Source organism: Pithys albifrons, chromosome 1 (genome assembly GCF_047495875.1).
Source record: "Pithys albifrons albifrons isolate INPA30051 chromosome 1, PitAlb_v1, whole genome shotgun sequence".
In the NCBI taxonomy this organism is placed as follows: Eukaryota; Metazoa; Chordata; class Aves; order Passeriformes; family Thamnophilidae; genus Pithys; species Pithys albifrons.
In genome coordinates this window covers 90,328,805-90,351,653 of record NC_092458.1, presented here as the reverse complement: position 1 = coordinate 90,351,653, position 22,849 = coordinate 90,328,805, and the positions used below count along the sequence as shown (strand labels likewise).

The window sequence follows — 22,849 nt, the reverse complement described above, 5'->3', positions numbered from 1 at the left end:
CAGGTAGGGCTGGGGCAGGAGGGGCAGGGCAGGCAGGGCTGGGCAGGGCAAGCGGGGCAAGGCAAGGCAGGGCAGAGTGGGCAGGGCAGGCAAGGCAGGGCAGGGAAGAGAAGGCACGGCAGAGCAGGCAGGGCTGGGCAGGGCCGGACATGGAAGGCAGGGCAAGGCAAGGCAGAGCAGGTAGGGCTGGGGCAGGAGGGGCAGACAAGGCAGGGCCAGGCAGGGCAGGGCCGGGCAGCACTGGGTAGGGAAGACAGGGCAAGGCAGGGTAGGGCAGGACAAGGCAAGGCACGGCCGGGCAAGCAGGGCAGGACAAGGCAAGGCAGGCAGGGCAGGCCTGGCCCAGCACAGCAGGGCAGCTCCGGTGCCACCACCAAGATGGCGGCGCGGCCCCGCCCCGCGGTGCTGCCCTGCCTGGGCCGGCCGCGGCCGCTGTCGCCGTGTGATGAGAGCATCAGCCCGCACTGCCACGTCTGCCGGGCAGCCGGCGCTGTGCAGGGCCGCGCCGAGGCCGAGCCCGCCCGCCCGCCTCCTCCTCCTCCTCCTCTCCCCGTCCTCTGCCTTCCCGTGCCCCTGCCCCTGCCCCGCCGCGGGCAGCGGCGAGGTGGGCCTGCCCTGCCCGGCGGGAGGAGCGGCGTTCCGCGGGGCTCCCACCACCGCAGCCGCGTCCCCCCCCGGGCGCTGCGGGGCCGGGGCTCGCCGCCGGAGGAGACCCCGCTGCCGGCTGATGTCCGAGCCGCGCCGCCGCCCGCGCTTGGATGTGTGAGTACCCACCCGGGCTGGGAGCACCGCGCCGGGACGGCCCCGGCCACCCCCGCGCTGGGACCGCCGGAGCCCCCGCCCCAAACTCCGCGTGTGTGTCTGTCTGTGTGTCTGGGTCCGTGTGTGCGTTTGTGTCCGTGTGTGCGTGCGTGTGACTGTGTGGTTCTGTGTTTGTGTGTGTGTCTGTGTGTATGTGTGTCTGTGTGGGGTGGGCAGGCTGCTGCCGGCTTTGTTCCGTCCCGCTGGTAAATTACGGCCGTTGGTCCCGGGCTTCTCCTTTCAGACATTTCCTGCACTCCCAGGGCTAAAGCAGGGGGTCCGCGCACGCTGCTGGGAGCGGGAGCGCCGGGGCGGGAGAGAGCTGGGGATTAAACGCGAGGAAGTTGGCCTGGGGTCACGGGTAGGTGGGCTTTTAAAGCGGTGCCCCCACGTAATCAGTCCAGCACAGGAGGGGGCAAAGGGGTAGTCTGTGAAAGCTGCAGCTCTGCAAGTCCAGGCAAATTCAACTTACCATAAGGTACCGTTTCCAGAATGCATATGGATGCACATTTCTATTGCTGTTCTTTTTTTGTACCACTCAGAAAACAGGGTATCAATCATCTTCTGTTACGTAGGGAGCAGTTGGGCTGGTGATTTTCCTTTTTTACATGAGGCAGCTCAGTCGCTACTCCAGCATCATTTTAACATGTGAACTTATAGCAGAAACAGAGGCAGCTTTGTCTGCAATCTATGATTGCTCTCATGCATGCTTTTTATTGTGAATAAGGGGCCCCTCACGTCACTGGCATCTGTTACGACTGTAAGTGAAGAAATGAGATGTCTGTGTTACAAAGCAGTGAGTTGTGAAGTTTTTGGAGACGAGGCATCCCTTCTGTAATCATCCCTTCTGTCTGTTAACCCACTGTGACCAGAAGAGATTTTCTGGGAGAGGGATACTGTAGTACAGGGATGGGACTGGAATGGCTCATCTCCAGTTTCATGGGATGCTGAAAGCACAGGACATCAGTCCTTTAACCAACAGTCTGCTCCTTTGTTCACCTCCTGGCATTCCTGTTGCTCCAGCGTTTCTGACACTCATTTCTCCTTCCAGCTGCTCCTGTTGGAGTGCAGGGTCCTTCAGCCAAGGTGTTTGGCATCACAGTTGGATAATACTCTGTTGGTAAAATCTGGGTTGACTGATGCCAAAGTGGTAGCCAGGAAATGCTGACCACTCTGGGAATTGGGCTGAAACTTCACCTGCTCCTTCCTGTCCCTTATCTGACTGGAATTTCTTCAGGTGTAGATGCAGCTACTCCTTGTTTCTGTTCTTGAGCATCTTTGACTCAGGTTTTGCAGTACAAACCAGCACACCAGGTGGGAATGTCATCCATTATTTGGAACAACAGAGAAGCTCAGGTAATATCAATGACACTGTACCCAGTGTGATGTGCACTCCTGATTTCAAGACTGTAGAACACCCTTATGCCGCCTGTACAGCTCATTCCTGCTCTCTCTTTGCAGACATAGTAACTGGCAAGCATCTGAGATGAGATTTTCAGAAGCTCTGGATATCCTCACTCCTGCTGACAGAGGTGTCTATATTGGCTCAACCTGAGGACTCAAAACCATTAATAATTTAGAAAAGGCAGGCCTTTTATTTTTATTTCTTACTTTCATTTTTCTACAGTCTTTCTGTAAAATGAGGATAAAATATTTTGCTTCCTACTTTTGCAGAACATGTTTCTGTTCTGCTTGTAAGAAGATAAAGTCTTTTAAAAACTTGCAATGTACAGGTTAGCACCTTGCTGAATTATCTTCCTTACAGTGAAACTAATGTCATTCTTCAGTAGCTAAGGAAATAAAGTTATTTTCATCTTAGCAGCCTGCCTGTATTAGCAATGTTTGTTGCATTGCCAATACACATATACTTTTATGTATTACTCGAAAGGAGACAGGCCTAATCACTTTTTTGTTTATGCATTCTTCAGCCACTACTTTTTGTTCTGAATCTTTAGAGACAGAAACAAATTGTATGTAGTATTTGAAGGGGAAACCCCACACCTTTTTGCTGGTTTTGAAACTGAGCAGCACTGAACACAAATCTTTCTCTGAAAGAGTCTGTAATATGAATTGACTTGGGTAACTGAAGCCTGGGCATCATAAAACTTCATACTTTTTTCCTTCTGAGGGCATCAAATCTGGCTGTTTGACAACACCACAAGAGCATATATGTGTGTTAAGATGGCTTCCACTTTCCATGAGCATTCAGTTCATGGAAATGTTTGTTAAGATGGCTTCCAGTTTCCATGAGCACTCGGTTCAGAAGTCAATTGGGCTACTCTGTACTGCTCTGCAGAGTTACAGCTCCTAAAGGTGGATATGATGGAAAGCAACAAGATAGTACTGATTCTGAGACCATCCTACTCTTCTGTCTCAATGCTTTCCCTGTGCCTCACAATCACGAAATCCTGGAAGATGTTTTCTTCAGGCAGTCACAATCATGTGGTTCAGTTTTAGTTTACAGGTGTGAAACTCTGGAGTTGGAGGGGTTGGATTCATACACTGGTTTTAAAGAAAAGATATTTTGTCAATACAAAGTTGTATATGCTTTTTAGTATTGGTGGAAGTCAGAAATTTGGCAGAATTTGTTTGCTATTAGAACATTTGGCCTTAAAAATATTTTCTATTTCTGACAATTCCTTTGTCTATCTGTTGTGAAATTTTATGTCCTAGCATGTTTATGGAACGAGAAGTACAGAGGAGTGTTGAATTTGTCTTGCAGAATCTACTTAAATACTTGGGATCTTTAGTATTACTTGATGTGTCATAGTTAATTGTATGGTATGATATTCTGTTATATGTATTTTCCTTTTTGAGGCACAATTTTTGTTTTCCTTGCACTGCCATTCTATTGGAGAACTAAACCAGTTTGACATTAGTGCAGTGCCAGCTTATGCACAAGAAATCATAAGAGATACGAGATTACAACCACTGACCTTCCTCTTCTTTCAGTGCTCCCTTCCCTCTGCCATCTCCTTATCTGCTCTCTGGCTGTGGAGTTTCACCTGTCATGGTAATGGATAGTGCCATGAAGTTGGCTGTGTCCTCTTCTTTAGCTGTCTCCTCTTCTTTATGCACCTAATGACAGCAGGTCTCTTGTGCAGATCAGAACTTTAGTCCATTTATTTCTAACCCTAACACTGTTAGTTAAGTGGCATTGCTCGTAGCAGGTGGATTTCTAAAATCAGAGGTGAACCTCCAGTAGCTGGGTGACTTGGGAAAATCTCTCGTGAGTTATCACAAACTCTCCTGAAAGATTTCTTTGTGGAGTGGAGTCATTGGAGAGTTACTTCCAGCCCTTTTTTTGAGTTTTTGGGGTGTTGCAAGCAGAAAATGAGACTTCTGGTGGGAAGTGGGTATTATGCAAGGTGGTGAGGAGGGCCATGCTGGCTGATGGTGCAGCAGCACCCGTGTGTGCTGCGGGGTTTGGAATTGGTTGGATTAAAGCAGAATTGTCAGTAGACACCTGTGGCACATAAATGCATAAAAGGGAGAGCATATGCAGATTCAAACAGGTAAATTGGTCTTGGTATAATTAATTAATGTATCCTGTTGCATTTTCCCAATCTGCTCGATTAGTTGCTCTGTAGTCAGTCATACAGAGTTCTGAGTGCTGCCTACCAGACTCATGGAAGTTGAGCACTCTTTCTGTTTTGTGGGGAACTTGTATTTGTACCTCTTGTTTAAGAGATAAGCAGGGGAGAGTTGATGTATTCTCAAATGTGGTTTCTATTTTAATGCAAATTTATGATTTATGCAATTACAATTTATTTAGAATTCCCTGAAATAATTTTGCTTTTCCACGATGTCAGGGATGTGCAAAACATTGTTGCACTGATACTTTCCTCTGTGAGCCCCAGTGAATGACTTGGAGTAAGGCTCAAGGAAGCAGTTTTGAACTTTCTACTTTGTGCCTTCAAACTCATTGCTACAGATGGCAGATGCCTCCCTTATTTTTAGCTATTTGAGGACAAAATAGAAAAATCTTATTGACTGCCCATGATTTGTCATCATGGCTGATCTCCATTAAATTAAACATAGGGATTGGCAGAGAAACAAAACCAGCAGGAAAGCTGCTTCTGTTTGTTTTAAAAAAAGCTTGTCTAAAGCACTAAAATAATACTGTAAAAAATATTCGCTATTATGTACAGAGACCCCTGGGAGGAGAAAGACTTGCTGAACAGTTCACGCTGTTTGGGATAAGGAAAGTGGGGTGGGGTCTAAATTGGTAAAACAAGTTCCCTGTAAGTCAGTTAAGAGGAGAGATTAAAAAGCAAGTGGTGTCCTGGCCTGTATTCAGGCCATTAGATAGTGTGTATATGTTCAGGGTTGGGAGGAGAATGTGTATTTTGGTGGCTTGTTTGACTTAAAATGTGAAGGTGGGCTCTTAAAGCAAGAGCATCTTCTATCTTTTTCTATTTTTTCTCTTCTCCTCCATCAGCAGTGACCTGTTCTGTTGTGCATTTGCCCTGATAACTTGAAGAACAAATTTCAGCGGTCATGCCTAAAATTCCCCTCCTTTCCCTGTTACTGTGCATGACACATTGAAATGGGAGGGTGATCTGTGGCTGTGTTTTAGCAGAGCCGTGGCTGTGCATAATGTTTACTGAAGAGCTTTGGGGCAAGATGTACTTAGGAGTGTGTGTTGATAAACTGTATTAAGGGCCAGCTTTGATAGCTTTGCCTGTGTTGTGTCTGCTAAAACTTTGCCCTTGTGATTTAACATTACTTTCCAACCAGTGTCCCCTTCTAAACAGTTGGAGCTTAAAACTTTTGTGTTGCTATATACTCAGAGAGCTGTATGTCTAGCTCAGTGATTCCTGCCAGCTCTTTAGTTTGAGCCTCTCTCTCTGGATGAGGCTGGACTTGCTGTCCCTTTCCACACATGACTTTAAAGCATGGGAACTGTAGGACCAAAATAAACCATGACCCAACTGGTCAGGCCTGCATTTCCCTTTGCTGCTGGAAAAGCTCAACTTTGCAATTCTGTCTTTTTCTCACATGAGAACAAGCCAATTCTTTCTTTATTCCCAGATCCTGTGTTTGGCTGTCAGTGTTGCTGTATACATCAGAAGAAGCCAAGGAAAATGTTAACGTCTTGCTAACTGTGTAATACTGTTGTCTTGATGAGGAGTGTTATTGGCCACTTGCAGCTGCTGAGCCCTGAGGATCTTGTGTTGTGTGATAGTTTTGTTTTTTTCAGATTTTTTGAAATACAAATTCACTTGTGTTCATTCATGAAATTATTACAGTCATTCATTAAAGTCTTCCTAAGCTGTTTGCTTTAACCTCCTGCAGCAGTTAGTTGCACAAGGTAATTATATGGTTATAAGGCAATATGATTTTATTACTCCAAGAATTGTGGCTTTGTTCTTGTACTCTCCAGACGTTCATTAAGAGCACTGAGTGTGCGTATCTTCTTTCCTCCAATTCACAAAGACTTGAAGTCGCCTGTATTCTGAAGAGGACCATATCACCTGCATACCTCTGGAAATTTCCTCCTTGTACCTCCTCAAGTAAGGTCTTTGAGGGGACTTTAAAGGAATATATTGGCTTTGGGTTGGAAATCCTTCTCCGTTTTTAAAAATTGCTCTTTCAGTCTCTTGGATAATTTGATTGGTCTGGAGTATTAAGAACTTAAATCTGTGTTCTGCAAAATGAGCTGAATGAGCTTACTGCACTTCAACCTTGAGAGGCTTTTCCTGTAAAACTTTTCTTTCCTGCTCCCGTTTTTGTCTGTGGGTATTTGAAGTACTGCAGCAGCTACAAACGGCAGGTGCTGCCTTCACCTTGTCTCTTACTTTCCCCACTTATCTGTCTTCTTAGCTCTAGTCTTCCTTGCTGAAGATGCTTGAAATGAGTCATTCAGTGTATATGCTATTTGTGAATTCTTGCCTTTTTCTTGCTACTTTGACTGTTTTTGGCGTGTGTGTAGAAGACTGATATATTGAGCCTCTTAAGCCAGAGTTGTGCTGTATCAGAAAAGCCTACGCTGACCTGGTCTTGATGGCTTGGTTTTGTTCTTACAGAGGAGGTTCTTGGTTCTTAGTCACTGAGTAAAAATTACTCTTGCTGGTGCATCACCTGACAGCAGTGATTCACCACCCAGCTCTCATCCTGTTTGATGGAGTCTGAGCTGCACCTCAGTGGGGGTTCTGTCTCTCTCTCTCTTTTCCCCCAAATTTCCATCTTAATCCATTGCTCTGTATGCCATGAGGACTTGAAAAATATGCTGACTTGGAGACCTCCCTCCTAACCGGTTTTGCCTCCCAGCTCTGGGCCAGGTGGCGGGTGTGTGCCTTTGGAGGCAGCTGGAGTTGAAAGGTTGTGTTGACTTAGCACTGGGGCAGCCCTGCGCAAGCCAAATATTTAGTTTTCCATCTGATAACTTGTTGGTTGTTTCCTCCCTCACAACAACCAAATGCTTATTTTATTCCCAGACCAAGTGAGGGCTTCCACAGAATTTTTTCAGCTTTTCTTGGCTTTTTGTGTGGCAGGTGCTGACAGGGTGGCCTTATGACCAAGGCTTGGGTGCAGCCATTGCTGTTCCTACGCTCTCTTAGGATTTTTTTCTTTCTATGTTGGGTGAATCTGTTACCAGCTTTGTGTCTCAGTTTTTCCAGCTGTCAAAGTGGGTGGGGTTTTTTGGTTTTGTTTTTTTAAAAAAAATTTATAAATTTGAAGAAATAAATAAATGGTTCACACTAAAAGGAAGTAAAATTAACCTACAGTAACTGGGACTTCCAGTGTTCAAAGTTCAAAAGAAAATTGTCTATATGGTGGATTCGGTGATAATTTGCAAAGACAACTGGATGGCTGGACAAACACAAGTTTGGGATTAGGCTGACCAGCTACAGCGACTTGAATAGACGACAGCAGTAACCAAGAGACCTTTTTGTATTGATTGTTTCAGTTTCAGAGACAGGATCGTGCTTTGTGTCAGTGCTCTGCAGCCGTGTCATGGGGTTGACCTGCTGCACTTCCCTTCAAGGGAACACTGCACAGGTGTGTTTCCATAAAGCATGGACACCCTGAATGGAAAGTCTTGCTGGGAGCTTCTGTATTGCTGAGGAGGACGAGGCAGGCAGAGCTCCCTCACTCACCACAGAGGCCACGTTGCTTCTCCCTGAGATGTCACATGCTGACTTGGCAGGAAGAGGGTGACTTTAATCGAGATGGAGAGTTGCCAATGAGAGACCTGTGGTCTTCTCAAGCCACGTTGCTGCAAGTGAGGTTGATCACATTCCCCTTTCTGCTCTTGAGAGTAAGTTGTAGGTCTTGTGGAGTGAGAAGAGCCTCTTGAATGTTTTCCAGCCGCTCAGAGTTCTCATTCTTGATTTGGTGCAGTGAGTTTCCCAAGAGGACTGAAGTCTCAGAGTTTTCTCCATTTAAAAAGTGTTAACGCCATCAAAATAACTGGCTGAGCATTGTGGTGTTTCCAGCAAAGAGATGGGGAACTAGGCAGACTTTCCATTCTGATGAGTCACTGACTCTCTCCTGATTTGCCTCTTGCAAGAGATGTTTGGGCAGCTGCTAATGCAGGAACATGGTTCTGAGTGATAATCCCTGGAGAGCAGGACAGGGCTGCATGCTGGTTCACCTCTGAACTGGTGGGTAATTCATCTGCCTGGCTCTTTATCAGTAAAGCCTTGCACACAGCTGTGGTTCTTGCCTGCCTTGATCCTGCCTAATGGGATAGCTGGGAAGCTGATGGGCAGGAGGGAGTGTTGGTGCAGAGAACCAAAATGACTAAGTGGTCCTTTTCTGTAGTCCTAAAATGAAGAACTGGAAATCAGAGGGTCTGATGCCTCGTTTCTGGATCTTCTTATAACTGTGTCACAGGTGAATGCTTTGTCTTGGTCCCAGAGAAAGAGCACGGTCTGTCCTGGAACCCAAGAGTTGTCCATGCCCACACCCATTTCATATGCATGGGCAGGACCACTGTCTGCTATTCTGTAGCTGGTCCCAGATAGGTCCTGCTTGTGTGTTTTTATGATGCCCACATCTGCCTGGAGAGAGGAGGTCTTGGAAGATGGGTTGTTTCAGTTCTGAGGATTTGAGGATGAACAGACTACAAGTATGTGACTGATTTTTTGAGGGAAATTGTTGGTGAACTGGAGAAAGAACAATGTGGAATCACATTAATAGACTAAAGAGGCTTGTCAGGAAAAGCTTTTATCTTTTATCACTCACTTTTTCTGCATGACTCTATATAAAATAAGATCGCTGATAGGGTGGGAACTGCAAACAGAGAAGGGAGCCTGTTGGCTCTTCATTAATACTTAATATGATTTGGATGCACACAGGAATCTTTTCTGTTGAATTAAAGGGTTGTGGACACTTTTTTTGTTCACATATTTTTCAAAGTAGAATCATGCCTTTGTTTATTAATTGAATGGTATAAAAAGGCTTTTCCTCATGTCTCTCTCCTCAAAAAGGAGAGCTGTTGATTGGTTCAAGGCCAAAAAAAGCAGACTTAGAGTTGAACTGATCTGTAATCTCACTGCTTTGTTTAGCTTTATCTGTGGAGCTTCAGTTTTGTGGCCAGTTTTACAAAACAGAAGCAAACCAAAAAGGAATAGTTCTTTGGCAGATTTTGCTCTAACAGACGCCTACCTAATATGATCTAATTCCAGTGAAGTAAGAGTTATTTAAAGCTTGGCTTGGGGAACTGCCCAGTCTATATGTCCATGGATCACTGTGAAAGGGCTTATTCAAGTGCATTTAAAATATGTGCACTGATGTTAGGGATGGCTGCTTTCCACAGGCAGTCCCTTTTACTGATAGAAACCCTGCATTTTACTGGTTTGCAAAACCAGGGGGTGAAAGTGCAATTCCTTAGTGTCCAAGTGTTTGTATTGATGAGCGTGTGAGGCATACTAATGGGATGATACTAATGAGACCTGTTAAATTATTTACATTAATTATTCAATGTCACATAAAATACCTTCCACTGTTAATAGCACTAATTAGACCACCAACATATTGCATCCATTATCATAAATATCCTGTAAGTTGAATCAGAATTGTTTTAGCTTCCACAGTCCCTGTAGCAGTTAAATTTGGCTTAAAGTGGCTTTCAAGTTTGTTCTTTTTTAGAGCTTTTTCTCAATTTTTTTCCTTCACTTCAGCTACTTATCAAAAGTCTAGATGCCCTAAGTGAATTCTGCATTGTTTGTTGCTGCCTCTGCTCATCTTGTGCATGCAGAAGAACTTTCTTCTCTTTATATTTAACTCCTGTAATGTAAATGTTCCCAAATAAAACTCCAGAACGTCCTAGAGAAAATTGTCTGAAAGCTTTAACTAGAAGGATAAGGAAGGCTTCAATTCTCTGTTATCTTGTCATTGGAATTACAATGGGAGTTTAAAGTCTGCCAAAAGACATTATTTTCTTCCAAACCAAAGTTGTCCAATGTTTGTTCTCCTTTCATGCATTTACACATCTCCTTTTCTGTTTGGTTTTTTCTCTCTCCAGAATCTCTGGGTTTTGGTGTGGTTTTGCAGTTTTGTTTGGGGATTTTTTTTTTTGCAAATGATCCTCATGTGGATATGTGGAAAGCATTCATATTTTAAAACATCGTGGATTTTTGTTGAAAATCGGTTCACAAGAGTTGACTATTGGAGTAGAGATGAAGGATGAGAAATTTTAATAAAAAGGATGATTCTTTCAGGGAGTTTTTTGGAGTGGTTCTCCTGCACACTGTGTTCATGGTGACAGTGGTGTGACTCATTGACAAAACTTCCTGGCATTTCTGCCAGCTGTGATTTCTCAGGATTTTAAAGGAGGTGATAACTTAATTATAAATAGATGATAGGTTCCATCTGCAGATTTCAAAACTAGATCTAGAGTTTCCCAGAAGGTGGTGGTGTTTTTTTGGACCCTGGTTTGGTTCTGGGCATGATATTTTTCCAAAAGGGCAGCTGATTAGTCTCCAGACTCACAGACACACCAAAGTCCGTGTAGTGAGATGCTTGCTCAGTGTTCTGTTTCTTTACAGCACATGTTCTTGGAGTCACTTGCAGATTTGCATTCCAGTTCAGTCCCTCACTCCCTTATGTCTGCCATCAGAAACTTACCTGACTGCCGAAATCCTTGCAGTGTCATGTGGGAAACCAATGAAATAAAAGCAAAACTGTAGAGGAAGTGATAAAGTCTGTGCCAGAAGAATCCACCATTGTCACTGATATTCTGAGTTGCCCAGCCTCTCTCATTCGAGTCCATTTTAAGGAACTGACACATTTAAATGTGTAAGTAAAAATAAATAAGCATGTACGAGCTTACTAATATTTTTCTTTTGAGGGCTGGGTTATGTGATTGCCTGCACGTGCATTTGAAGTACATGCATACATGTGTGTTTTGCTGCACTATGCTGACTAGGACCACTTTAAAATGGACCTCCTACCTTCATGTCAGTCAGGCTTTCTTAGCACAGAAGGGAGCTGAACCATGCAGCTGCCTTCATGGAAACCAGTCTGCTGTTTAGAGCTCTGCCAGAGGGTGTCCAAATTCCTACCAGCATCAGAGCCTGTCAAGTAACATGTTGAGTGGTTGAAAAGACCTGTGAAACTCTAGTAGCTCCACCACAATATAGAGAGGGCTCTTCCCCAGGCTTGCTTTTGAAGTGAAACACGGTTGTGTCATCTCCAGCACTGGAAATGGTTGGTGGTGCTTTCCAGCCAGCAGGAAGTGCTAGCAGTCACTGATGGCTAATTTAAGCAGCTGCTTTTTAAAGACATGATGTCCATGGCATTCATGGTGCTTGTGCAAGCAGAAGCTGATCTGGTGCCATTGAAATGGCACAGTGTTTTAGAGTGGTGATGATTGTCCCACAGTGTGAGAGAGTGACTACTTTCTTTTGCATGAATTTTCTTGGCTAGAGTGTGAACTAGATGAACAGAAGTTTGCAGCTTAAGTAATGTTTCTGCCTCCTTTGCAGACCTGGGAAGGCTTTTGGATCATTGTCTGGGTCTCAGGGCACAGCCTGCTGGAGGCACTGGAAGTGGACTGGTTCCTGGTCATGCCCGGTGGAAGGAGGGGACCCAGCCGGCAACAGCTAAGCCGTTCAGCTTTGCCTTCTCTCCAGACGCTGGTTGGTGGGAGCTGTGGAAACGGTACTGGTTTGAGAAACAGGTGAGGACAAAGGTAGGGCTGTTGAGACACCTGTGGCTAGCACAGCACTTAAAGCAATGAGCCCTGATCCACTCTGAACTCTGTGTGTGAGTATGGCTTTGTGGTTAAAGTGAGGAACTTGGGAGATGGCAACTTGTGGCGTTAGGAGATGGCTCATTCAAGAGGAAATATGCTCTGTGTGACAAACCTCTGTTCCAGCTTTCTTTCTGAGCTCCACTATGGCACATGCTGTGGCCCCTTTCTTGACATCATACATTAAAACCAGCCCCATGGAGAGGATTGTGGAAATGATCTTCAACCCCTCACTGCTCACTGTGGTAAAAACAGCCAGGGGGTGGAAATTGCACAGTGCTCCATTTGTCTTGCCTGCAGCAGGTCCCAGAGCAGTGAGTCCTAGCAAATGATGAGTCCTTGTGTCTCTTCCTTGCTTGCCTGCAATGCCACAGGGAATTAGTGTGACATGTCAGAGCACAGCTGTGACTCCTCCTCCCACATAAAAGAAAGGCTGGGCAGGGACATGCCTTTATTCTGTTTTAGACCTGCTGACTGCAGATGAAACTAATTCTCACAGCTGGCAAAGATCATCTCCATTTTCTGGAGAAGTTGGGGGCTGAAACAGGAACACATTTAGGGTTTCATTCATATGTTTGGTATGAAAACTGAAAGGGCCCAGTGTTACTTCCTTCCATAGAAAAGCTGGCAAAGAAGAAAAGCTGTTTGCTGCATGCAGAGGCCCTCGTATAGGTTCACTCTTAACAGGCTATAGCAATCCAAGCCATGTAGCTTTGGCCTTTACAGACATTTCTGTCTGGGACAGATGGACAGATGGCACAGTCTGAGGTTCTTGAGGAGCAAGTGACTTTTTGGGACCACAGAGTCAGTGCTCAGGGTCTTTGGAGAGTGTTGCTTATTCTGGTTTCAGTCAGACACAACATAGTTACGTCTGAACTTCCTCAGTAAGAGCTGTCAGTTGTTCTAGCCTCCTCTGAAAGCTAGGAAAAAAGGAAGTATGAGAATGTGGCTGAATTACTTCATTCCATTTTTAGTTGTCCCTCTTTTAAAAAGAGGAACTGTGAGCAGAAAGGCAATGGGCACTTTGCAGTACTGGAGAAGGAGGTGGGTGCTACTGTAGTGTCCTGGTGATGGGTGGAAAGAGCCAACATTAAGTGCTTGATGTGGCACAGTGCACAATGATTTTTGTGCTATACTTCTGCTCCTCAATCCACAAGTTTACTGAATCTACAAGTTTATTGCTGGGCATGTCACAGCACTTCTGACAGCTCAATCAGTTGTTCAGAAAAAGTGCCATACAGGGGTTTTGTTTGAATTCACTATCACTCTCATGTCAGAAATATGAATGCAAGACTGCTGTCACCTTTCCTCTAGTAATGACCAGTTTCAAGTTTACAACCTCAGGCACTATCCTGGAAAATGTTAGCGATGCTATAGAATGTTTACCAAGTGAATGATACCCATCTGCTTCAGGAATGGTAGTGCCATCAGCCTCTCTGCGCCTCCGATCACAGCACTGATTACTCCAGAGCCTGTGCGTCACTGCCGGATCCCTGAACTGCCATTGGATGGGAGCCTTCTCTTTGAATTTCTTTTCTTCATCTACCTACTGGTAGCCCTCTTCATTCAGTACATCAACATCTACAAGACTGTCTGGTGGTACCCATACAATCACCCTGCTTCCTGCACCTCACTGGTGAGTTCCCCAGCAAGTGCCATCGCTTGTGCTTTTTCATTGCACAGCTTCTTTTCATGCTGCTTTAGTCCAGGAATCACCAAGCATTAGGCATTAAGGGAGTGGATGGAAGTTGACATGCATCCCATCAGCCAAGGCCATATCATCCTCCATTTTACAGGGGAGAAAATACATGGCAGGTGAGAGAGAGCAATCAGCAGGACTCCTTCAGAGGAAATTTCTTGCAGATACTTGCATGGCCTAGCTAGCTCCTAGGATTTGAAATGGAGCTGAAATTCCAGGAGCTGTGCCCTACCATGGGTGCCCCTTCCCAGTGGAATCAACAGAGCCTGAGTGAAGGAACATGTGCAAGTTTTGATTACAACTTCCCAGCAGGTCAGCAGCAGAGCTGGGGAGGGGGATCAGATCCTCAGATTATGTAAAGCTAAGCCACCAGTCTCCTCAGTTTCAGTGACCTGCAGCCTCCACAGCTGGTACCGTCTCGTTAAGCCTGCTTGGAAATGTGAGGGGGTTCCTCAGTTACCTGTACCAACAGGTGGTGCTGGTGTTCCATCACCAGCTTCCAGCTCAGCTCTGCTTAGAAGCAAAAGCATTCTGTTTTGGGCTCCCTACCCAGAAGGATTTAACAGTCATTTGTTTGTTCCTGTCACAATTCAGGCATTCTTTTTTACCGAAAATATCCTTAAAATCCCAAACAGCATTATTCAGAGTCTGCTAACTGTTCTAGCCAGGATATATTTGATGGCTTCACTGAAAAATTGTAGGAGCTGTATCTAACTTGATGCAGCCATTAAACTTCTAATACAGATCTGCGGCCTGTGAAGATGATGTTTCTCACTTCATCAGGGCACTGGTTGCTACAGACCATTTTTGAGCCCCAGAGGGAAAGTGAGCTGATGTGCTCACTCTAGACTCCATTTTGGCTGCCCTTGCTCTGGTTGCTCAGGGGCTTTTCCCTGGAGAATCTGCAGCCTGTTCTCCATAGAATTCTGGTCCTAGATGTCCCTTTGACCCCAAAAATATCTGCCTGAAGGGTGGGTTGTTGTTTTTTTTTCTGTGAAAATCTCTCCATGGAAAGGAACCTCCTTGTGCAGAAGATCTTGTTTCTGGAGACATTCCTGTGTTACTACTGTTTATCCCTTTTCTCTCATCCCTAATAGATTTTGGGAATGCTTACATGAGGTCCTAACGTATTCTCCAACAGCCAGCTTTCTAGTCCCACCCCATCTGGGTGGTTTCAGAGTCCCTTTTCCCAGTGCAGACCTTTTCTCTTTCCTCCCTCAGAATTTTCACCTCATTGACTACCACCTGGCGGCGTTCATCACAGTGATGCTGGCACGGAGGCTGGTGTGGGCCCTCATCTCTGAGGTAACATTCCCACTGTTCCCTCTCCTGCCTGTAGTACTTAGTGCACAACATGATCATCCCTGGATTCAGAAAGTTCTGCAGCTTGGAGAGTCTCTTCCCTCTGAAGAGTCTGGGTGTGAACAACTAAGACTTTGGTGGTACCCTTCTGCCTTGAAGATTTCTCCTGGAGACCATTCATGTCCTGCAGTATTGGGTAGCTCTGCTGCTTCTGCAATTGGAAGGAGGTTAAATGGTCCCACTTGCTTATTATCTCTGCAGCCACAATACTGTAGCCCCCTATCTTGTGCTACAGAAGTGCCTGAGAGAATTGCAAGTCAGGTGGCAAAAAGGCAAATAGGGAGGTTAGCCAAGACTGGAATAATGAACAGGAGATTAGAGGGGGGGAAAGGTCAGGAGGATGTCTGAGTATACTGAAGTGAAGTAGGAATGCTGGGAGAACTGCTTTTCCAGTCCTGGTTACTCAGTAACTCAGACTCTGGTTATGTCATCACAGATTTTTAGGCCTCTGTGTTTTTGAGAGCAGAACCAGGCAAAATAGACCTTTGTAAAAGGTCAGTTTGAGGAAAATGGAAGTTTTGTCCACTGAAATGGTTAATACAACTCTAGGCTAAGCAACTAAGCAATTTACTTATTGAAAAATAAGTAAATAAAATAAAGGAACAGTCATGTTCTGTTGAATAGATGAATGGAGAAGATGGGATCTCTGAAGTTCTCTTTTCATCTGATTCCTGCCATTTTCATTGGTGTTCACATGCTCCGTAAAACTTCCCATAGACTGAAATTTCTGCATTGAAACCTTCCATTCAAGTTCTTTTGCATCCCATCTATTGGCTCTAACCCCCAAGAATCTTTTCAGAGTTCAATTTCCTTCTCCCCTCTGGTGACTGGAACAAGCTTTCTTCCTGTGATGCTTCCTCACTAGACTGCAGCCTGTACATACAATGGAGATGAGTTGTGGAAATCTGGTTTTGGGATTGCCAAGGGGCACCAGCTGAGAACTGTGACCTTTCAGAATGCTGAGACCTGATCCTTCTAAAGGAAAGAGCCAGGAGGAAAGGGCTTTCAGGCTATCCTGGACTATTACCAGAGCAATAAGGGACTTGAGCAAAAATATTTTTCTACTTTGCAGCTCTGAATATTTTTTTAAAGGCAATATTTTAGTCATGCACCACAATTTGAGATTATTTGAATCTTTTGCATTCCGTCAATCATTAATAAAAGTCAAGGCATTTACCTTTGTAAGAGAATTAGTTTGCTGCCTCTGGGGGGCTCCTGGGCAGCTATCCCTCTTGCAGGACTTCCTGGCACTCCTCTCCCTACTCCTCCTCCACAGGCACCCCTTGTGCTTGTCTCCCAGCATAAGTGTTACAGGGCTGCTGAGTGTTTCTTCTCTGTTTGCAGGCCTCTCAGGTGGGTGCAACATCAGTGATTCACTACATGGTGCGCCTGGTGCTGCTCACCCTCTGTGGATGGGTGCTCTGCTGGACTTTGGTCAACCTCTTCCGCAGCCATTCTGTTCTCAACCTTCTCTTCCTGGGCTACCCGTGAGTGATACCATTGTGTGCCTTCTGGGCAGGGGGAGCATAGCTGCTTGGGAGTGGCATGAGCCACTGGGGGAAGCAGAGCTCTTGGCTTAGTCTTGTCTCCTCAGCTTAAATTAAAAGGGAGGCAGGAGTGGCTGGGGGATGATTTGAGAAGGTGGCACTGAGCTGATGAAGCAAATTGCATCATTTGCTGTTTGCCTGAGTGGCCTTTACTGTGACTTGGAAGAGTGAGCCATCAGGATCTTTGTTCCACAAATGGGATTTAAAGAAGCTTCTCTGCCCCGTTGTTGAGGTTGTGGCCTCTGGCCTTTTAGGGGGGTGAAGAGTTTGCCAATAGCTTCTGGAGCGAGGGTTCCCATGTGGTGTGTCTCTCGCAAGGGCCAGCATCTGTTGAGAAGGTGCCTCCTGCTTCCTGCTGGCATGGCTGTCATTTCAGCCACTGTTTCTTCTTTCATGGCAGGTTTGGTGTCTACGTCCCTCTGTGCTGCTTCCACCAGGACAGCAGAGCACAGCCTCTACCTTCAGACTGTGGTTACTTGGTACAGGACCAGGTGGCAGATGATGGGGCTTCAGCTGTCAGCAGCCTGGTCAAAGATTTCTTCTCACTTCTGTGGGAATCCCTGAGAGAGCAGTTCAATAATCCTACGTCTATCCCCACGCACAGCTGCCCCCTTTCCCCAGATCTCATCCGCAATGAGGTGGAGTGCCTAAAAGCAGACTTCAACCGCAGGATCAAGGAAGTTCTCTTCAACTCTCTCTTCAGTGCCTACTATGTGGCATTCCTGCCACTGTGTTTTGTGAAGGTAGCTGTTGTCTGTCTCTCTGTGCCCTTGCCCGCCGTCTCCTTCTGACTGTTGTGTGAATTGCTGCCAGGCCAGATTCCTGGTTAATTCCCCTTTTCTCTGTCTCCCCTTTGGCAGCCCGGATAGCGGAGCATGGCTGCATCCGGAGTGCACTAGTACTGCTCCTGGTTGGCAGATAGGTATTGCCATAAATGTGATGCACCTCTAGTCCCATCACCCCACTTACTAACTCCCCTTCTCCCACCCCCTGTCCTAGGCAGATGGATAGCTGTGTTCTTCTAGAAAAGGGAACCTGTTGTTACCTGCCTCAGATCCAATATTCCTGGCTTTTTGAGTGCTGCTTGGATCAGAGGTTTTGGTGGTCAGCCTGTTAGAGCCAACTAGGATGCTTAGCAAGCTAAATCCAAGGACCTCTTGTCAGTGTGGGGCTTTTATTTCTTCATTTGTCATTTTTCTAACTTGAACAAACTCCAGTTGGTCCAGAAATGGACAGGGCTCCACAATCCACGTAGCAGTCTTGGTGCAATTGGTGCTCCTGGGGCAGTTCTGTGGCAAGCAAACTGCCTTATTATCTGCTGCTGGAGGAGGAGACGCACCAGCTGTAGCATCATCCTCTGCCCTCTCTCCTTCAGGTCAAGGAGAAGGGAATCTTGAGTGTTTCCTAAGCTGTAACCCTCTGAAATCACCGGTCCAAAAGCGCATGCCTGTAATGTGTGGTGTGGGTCTGCTGGATGCACACGCAGTTATGTCCCCTGTCATTCCTTTGTCTGTTTTGTGGCAGTGGTGCCAAGTTCTTGTCTGGTCTCTTTGCAGAGCACCCAGTACTATGACATGCGCTGGTCCTGTGAGCACCTCATCATGGTGTGGATCAATGCCTTTGTCATGCTCACCACTCAGCTTCTGCCTCCCAAGTACTGTGACCTGCTCCACAGGTCAGCCGCCCACCTCGGCAAGTGGCAGAAACTAGAACACGGTTCCTACAGCAATGCTCCACAGCATATGTGAGTGTGGGGATGGGGAGGAGTTGGCATGTCTAGCAAAGGGCTGAGAAGAGCTTTTAGTAGAGGAGCAAATACCACCAGTGCATATCTACAGAGGACACTTCTCTACTCCCCATGCAACTCTACTGGTCTTACTGTTCCCTAGAAACAAGTGTCTCCTCTAGGGAGCTGTCTGAGCCCCTTCAATCACTGCTGGCTTTTTCCGAAAAAGAAATGCTGAGATTCTTCTTGGCCACTGGAGAGTATTGGGGCAGGGGCAGGGTTTGGCAGTGGACTAGGTTGCACTGGGAGCCATTTGTTCACGTTACTCAAAGTCCATTTGATGGGCTTGTGATCATCTCTCTGTACTTTTCCAGTGGGAACTAGGACATGTCCCTGTGGCAGTAGCTTTGGTATTTTTTAAGATGCAGTTCATTCCCATGAACCCTTGTCCAGGTTGCTGGGAAGACAGATGCTAACGCTCTGGCATTCTCTTCCCACAGCTGGTCAGAAAACACAATATGGCCACAAGGAGTTCTGGTGCGACGGAGCCGATGCCTGTATAAAGCAGTTGGGCCTTACAACGTAGCAGTGCCTTCAGATGTGTCCCATGCCCGCTTTTATGCAAGTATCCTTCTCTTACTAGATGCCTTATGACTGTCGGAAGGAGGAGAGGCTCAAACGTAGCTGCAGCAGAGCAGATGGTGCAGAACAGTTCAGTGCTGTGCAACAGCCTGTTGTTGCTAAACAAAATACCTCTTAGCAGCAGAGGGGCTTTCCCCTTCCAGTACTACAGTGACCTCTGGGCAAAAATGGAAGCCACAGCTGCCTTGGCAGTGCTTTCTTTGAGGTGACACAGCTCTCCCATCAGTGGCATACTCCCAAGAGAGTTCTACTTAGGATTGTTCAGGGAAACAGGAAAGTGTTATCAGCAGGCTAATTGGTTATTTCACCCATCCTCCCCTTTTCAAGCAAAATACCACTTGTTTCTTATTCCATTTTCCCTAAGTAGTAGCTAGTGGTGGCTGAGGTACAGGCATTTCTTCTGCCCTGCAGTGGTCAGTAGCTCAGTGGTGCCTGATAGCATTATGTACATACCTCTCCTCCCTTTAACACTGTAACACGTTACAGAAATCTGTCCTTTTTAACTGTTTCCCTGCAGTTCCTTTTTCATCGTCCATTACGGCTGCTCAACCTGCTGATCTTCATCGAAGGCAGTGTGGTCTGCTACCAGCTCTACTCCCTGCTGCGCTCAGAAAAGTGGAACCACACCCTCTCCATGGCCCTCATCCTTTTCTGCAATTATTATGTCTTATTTAAGCTCCTCCGGGACCGGATAGTATTAGGCAGGGCATACTCCTACCCCCTTAACAACTATGGACTCAAGGCACACTAGGCCGGCCAAAAGTGTACCCTTTCTCTTTTTCTTCCCACAGGGCAGGGAGGGAACCTCAGAAAAAAAATATTTTCGTACAGTTCTATTTTTTTCTTGCGGCGTTTATAAATATTTAAAATATTTTATATTTTGTATACTATTGTTTTTGTGTGGGGGGGAAGGGAACCAGTGGCAATTAAATGTCGCTTTATAAACAAGGTGTTATTTTATATATATATATAAAAAATTCCATGTGTATATACCATATATCTATACCCATACATATATCTATGTGAAGCAACAGGATTGTGTGTGTGGTCACTGTGTCTGCTTTGCTCGCAGAACTGCCCTGCCCCTGCATACTGTGGGGGCAGAACTGCAGTTAATTAGGAACATCAGATCTGCCCTAGAATTTGGATAAGCTTAACAGCCAGGGGAAGAAAGGAAACACAGGGGCCTTTCACCAAGATGAGTAAAGTTTATTTTGGTAACCTCACTACCAGGAAAGTCTTGCGTTGAAAATGTGCACTGATGAGATATGTTTAGGCAAAAGCAGGAAGTAGTGTATGAAAAGAGTGACTAAGTTACTGTCAGTCAGTGAAAACTCTATTTTTTTCCCACTGTTAGCAGGATGCAAGTATTATTTTTAAAAAATAACGAGCTATTTACTTTAGACTCTCTCCTCCTAGCAACTTGAGCTCCCTCTCTGTGCCAAGGGAATGAACTAAACATTTGAATTAAAATTTTAGGGTAGCAAATCATTTCAGAATGGATTTGAAATAAAAAGCTTCATCTATTGGGATGGTAATTGAATATTTTAGACATCCATCTCTACTCCCTTACGTCATTGCACTGAATATTCCTAGCAGAAATTTATTCTTGTCAAACATTTACCAACTCCCTTATTGTAAGGCAGTACACTTCAGCAGTATTTCACTCTAAGGTATGCTGGTAGTGTTTAATAACTTACCATTAATAATAGAGGAAATACTTTGCTTTTAAGTGGTTCATAAAGCTGAACTGTACTAGAATGTAGTGAAAAAACACTTTCAGTAGTATCACATAAAAGAATTAAAGGTAAAAGACAGTGTCAACCATATAATTAATTTAACTGTGGATGCTGGTGACAGCTGAGAGTAGGAGTTCATGCTTTAATCTGGGTTATTAAGGAGACAGCAATGCAATGCCATCAGAATTAACTTCAGCCATTAGTAAAGTGCTAGCTCTGGTTAAACAGTGGATAGGTGTGGGAAAAAATGCAAAACTACTGAGTTTGGGAGAAACTGCAACTACTTTGTTTCTTCTTTCCTTCCATGCTCCATAAGAACACAGTGCTCTCTGCCCCTGTCAGTAGGGCAGGTGCTCCAGCAGCCTGATCATAAGCCCAGGGTGCCTGATAAGGTAGGCAGCAGGAGATGCTTCTGAGCATTAACCCCATGCTAACCTGAAATGAACACAAATGCTTAGGTTTAGTTACTCCTAGGCCTTTTCTTCTTTCACGTGGCCTTAGTGCTGCTGGCAGGACACAGGTACTCAGGAATCTATAGGCTGGAGCCTTTCAATAGAACACAATACTGTGGCTTAGAGCCATGTCATGCTTTATATAGTAATCGTTGTCTAAATTCTACCCTGATTACTTCAGGAAGTACATCTGGGATAAGAGGAGGTTGGCATCTTAGCCAGAGCAGGCTCTTTGCTGCACATGGCTTTGTGCAACACCTGTCTTGCATCCAGCCTCAACTTTTGCAGCAGCTCAGGAGCATTTCCTACAAATTTCAGCTGTTTCTAATAGCTGGGTCAGCACCTCTTGAAGCAGTATTTCATTGCATTATCAAGTAAGTTTCTTCCATTTGGACATCTACATATTAGTAGTCTCATACTCTAGCAACCAGTGGGAGAAAAGAAACTCTCCAGGTCTTGGCTTGGGAAACAGAGATGTGCAAAAGAAAGCCAGAACCCTGAAACAGGGTTTTGTGTCAGAGTTAATGAGGGTTCATGTGCTGTTTTTTTCTCCCTTGCATGCAAGGCTGAAGGTAGGTAGAACTCTCAGGCAGTGAGTACACCCATACAGTGTGCAGCAGCATGAGGAACAGGAGCCCAGCAACACTTCTGTAGCTATGGGATTTCTGTTTTGCTCTGAGGGACCAAGTACAGGGGCAAAACCAAACACTACCTAATTGCAGGTGTGTGAAGAATCTCCTCATTCTGCATTATTTGCTGCCTTTCCCCTTCATAAACAGGTCCTTTGTTATATCCTGGAGCAGGAGGGGTTCCATGAGAAGGGTTAAGGTCTAGAGATTGTACCTTTCCATGTACAGTAGTATGAACTACCTGCATGCAGTCCTGTAGATGCAATTGTTTTCCATCTGAACACAGGACTCCTACATGGGAAGAAATTGTAGAAGATAGTTGCAGCTTCCCCTGCAAAAATACAGTGAGGAACTAGCTTGCACAGTTGGTCTGCAGTATAAACTGGGTCATCCAACAAGCAGGGAGCAGAAATTACATCTGCTCAGCATCAGTGCCTCCTTAGATCAGTGGTTTGTTCCCATTCCTCAAGTGGGCCTGCTACTAAACCTTATTCAGATGAACATTGAAAACAAGTCCACTCTCATAATTGGTCAGGTCAGACTAGGGAAAAAAAAGACTTATTCCGCAACTTGGTCACTCTGTCATGCGAGGATGTCATAGTAAATGGATGGTTTCTTAGTCTGGGAATGGAACTGCTCTAGCTTTAGGCCAATCCTCAGAAGAACAGCTTCATCCCACCATTTTGCCATAACCTGGGAGAAGATGAGAGAGGCAGAGAGACAACAGAGGGGAAAAAAGAAGTAGCATCATCACATACAGACACTTGAAAGCCCTAGAATACATTACAGGAAAACATAGTTTTCCTCCCACCTGCCCAACAGCACCAGAATACATGTTTTCCCATTTTACCCCAGTAAGTATGGCATCACTGCATTCGGCATAAAGGCAGCCGTGTGACTTCCAGTTGCACGACATGGACTTTTCCATTACAAGAGACCCATTTCAATAGAAAAGGACTTAAAGGAAATGAGAAATAAGAAAGAGGAAAGAGTAGTGACAAATACTGGGTACCAATGCAAGTAGACCAGGAAACAGAGAAATCTATCTC

At 45.4% G+C, this 22,849-nt stretch overlaps 2 protein-coding genes across 5 annotated transcripts in view; one reads left to right on the top strand and one right to left on the bottom strand.

The window, feature by feature from the left end:
* Positions 1-456: 456 nt before the first annotated feature.
* Positions 457-19,932, top strand: TMEM39A (transmembrane protein 39A). 4 transcript variants are annotated; one of them, XM_071560307.1, is made up of 9 exons: positions 457-762; positions 11,739-11,932; positions 13,418-13,640; positions 14,925-15,008; positions 16,410-16,552; positions 17,013-17,355; positions 18,169-18,356; positions 18,839-18,959; positions 19,498-19,932. In XM_071560307.1, the coding sequence occupies exons 2-9, from the start codon at positions 11,820-11,822 to the stop codon at positions 19,729-19,731; spliced, it is 1,449 nt and encodes a 482-aa protein (XP_071416408.1). In that variant the 5' UTR covers positions 457-762; positions 11,739-11,819; the 3' UTR covers positions 19,732-19,932. The 4 variants fall into 4 exon arrangements, with proteins under 4 accessions (XP_071416408.1, XP_071416414.1, XP_071416401.1 ...); XM_071560313.1 differs by lacking the exons at positions 13,418-13,640; positions 14,925-15,008 and having other exon boundaries at positions 673-762; XM_071560300.1 differs by lacking the exons at positions 457-762; positions 13,418-13,640; positions 14,925-15,008 and adding an exon at positions 6,125-6,317.
* Positions 19,498-22,849, bottom strand: part of LOC139674172 (uncharacterized) — a 19,014-nt gene continuing 15,662 nt past the window's right edge. Inside the window, exon 20 of the mRNA XM_071560335.1 lies at positions 19,498-22,493. Coding sequence (XP_071416436.1) covers positions 22,383-22,493 — 111 coding nt within the window. The 3' untranslated portion in view covers positions 19,498-22,382. The remainder of the gene's footprint in view (positions 22,494-22,849) is intronic.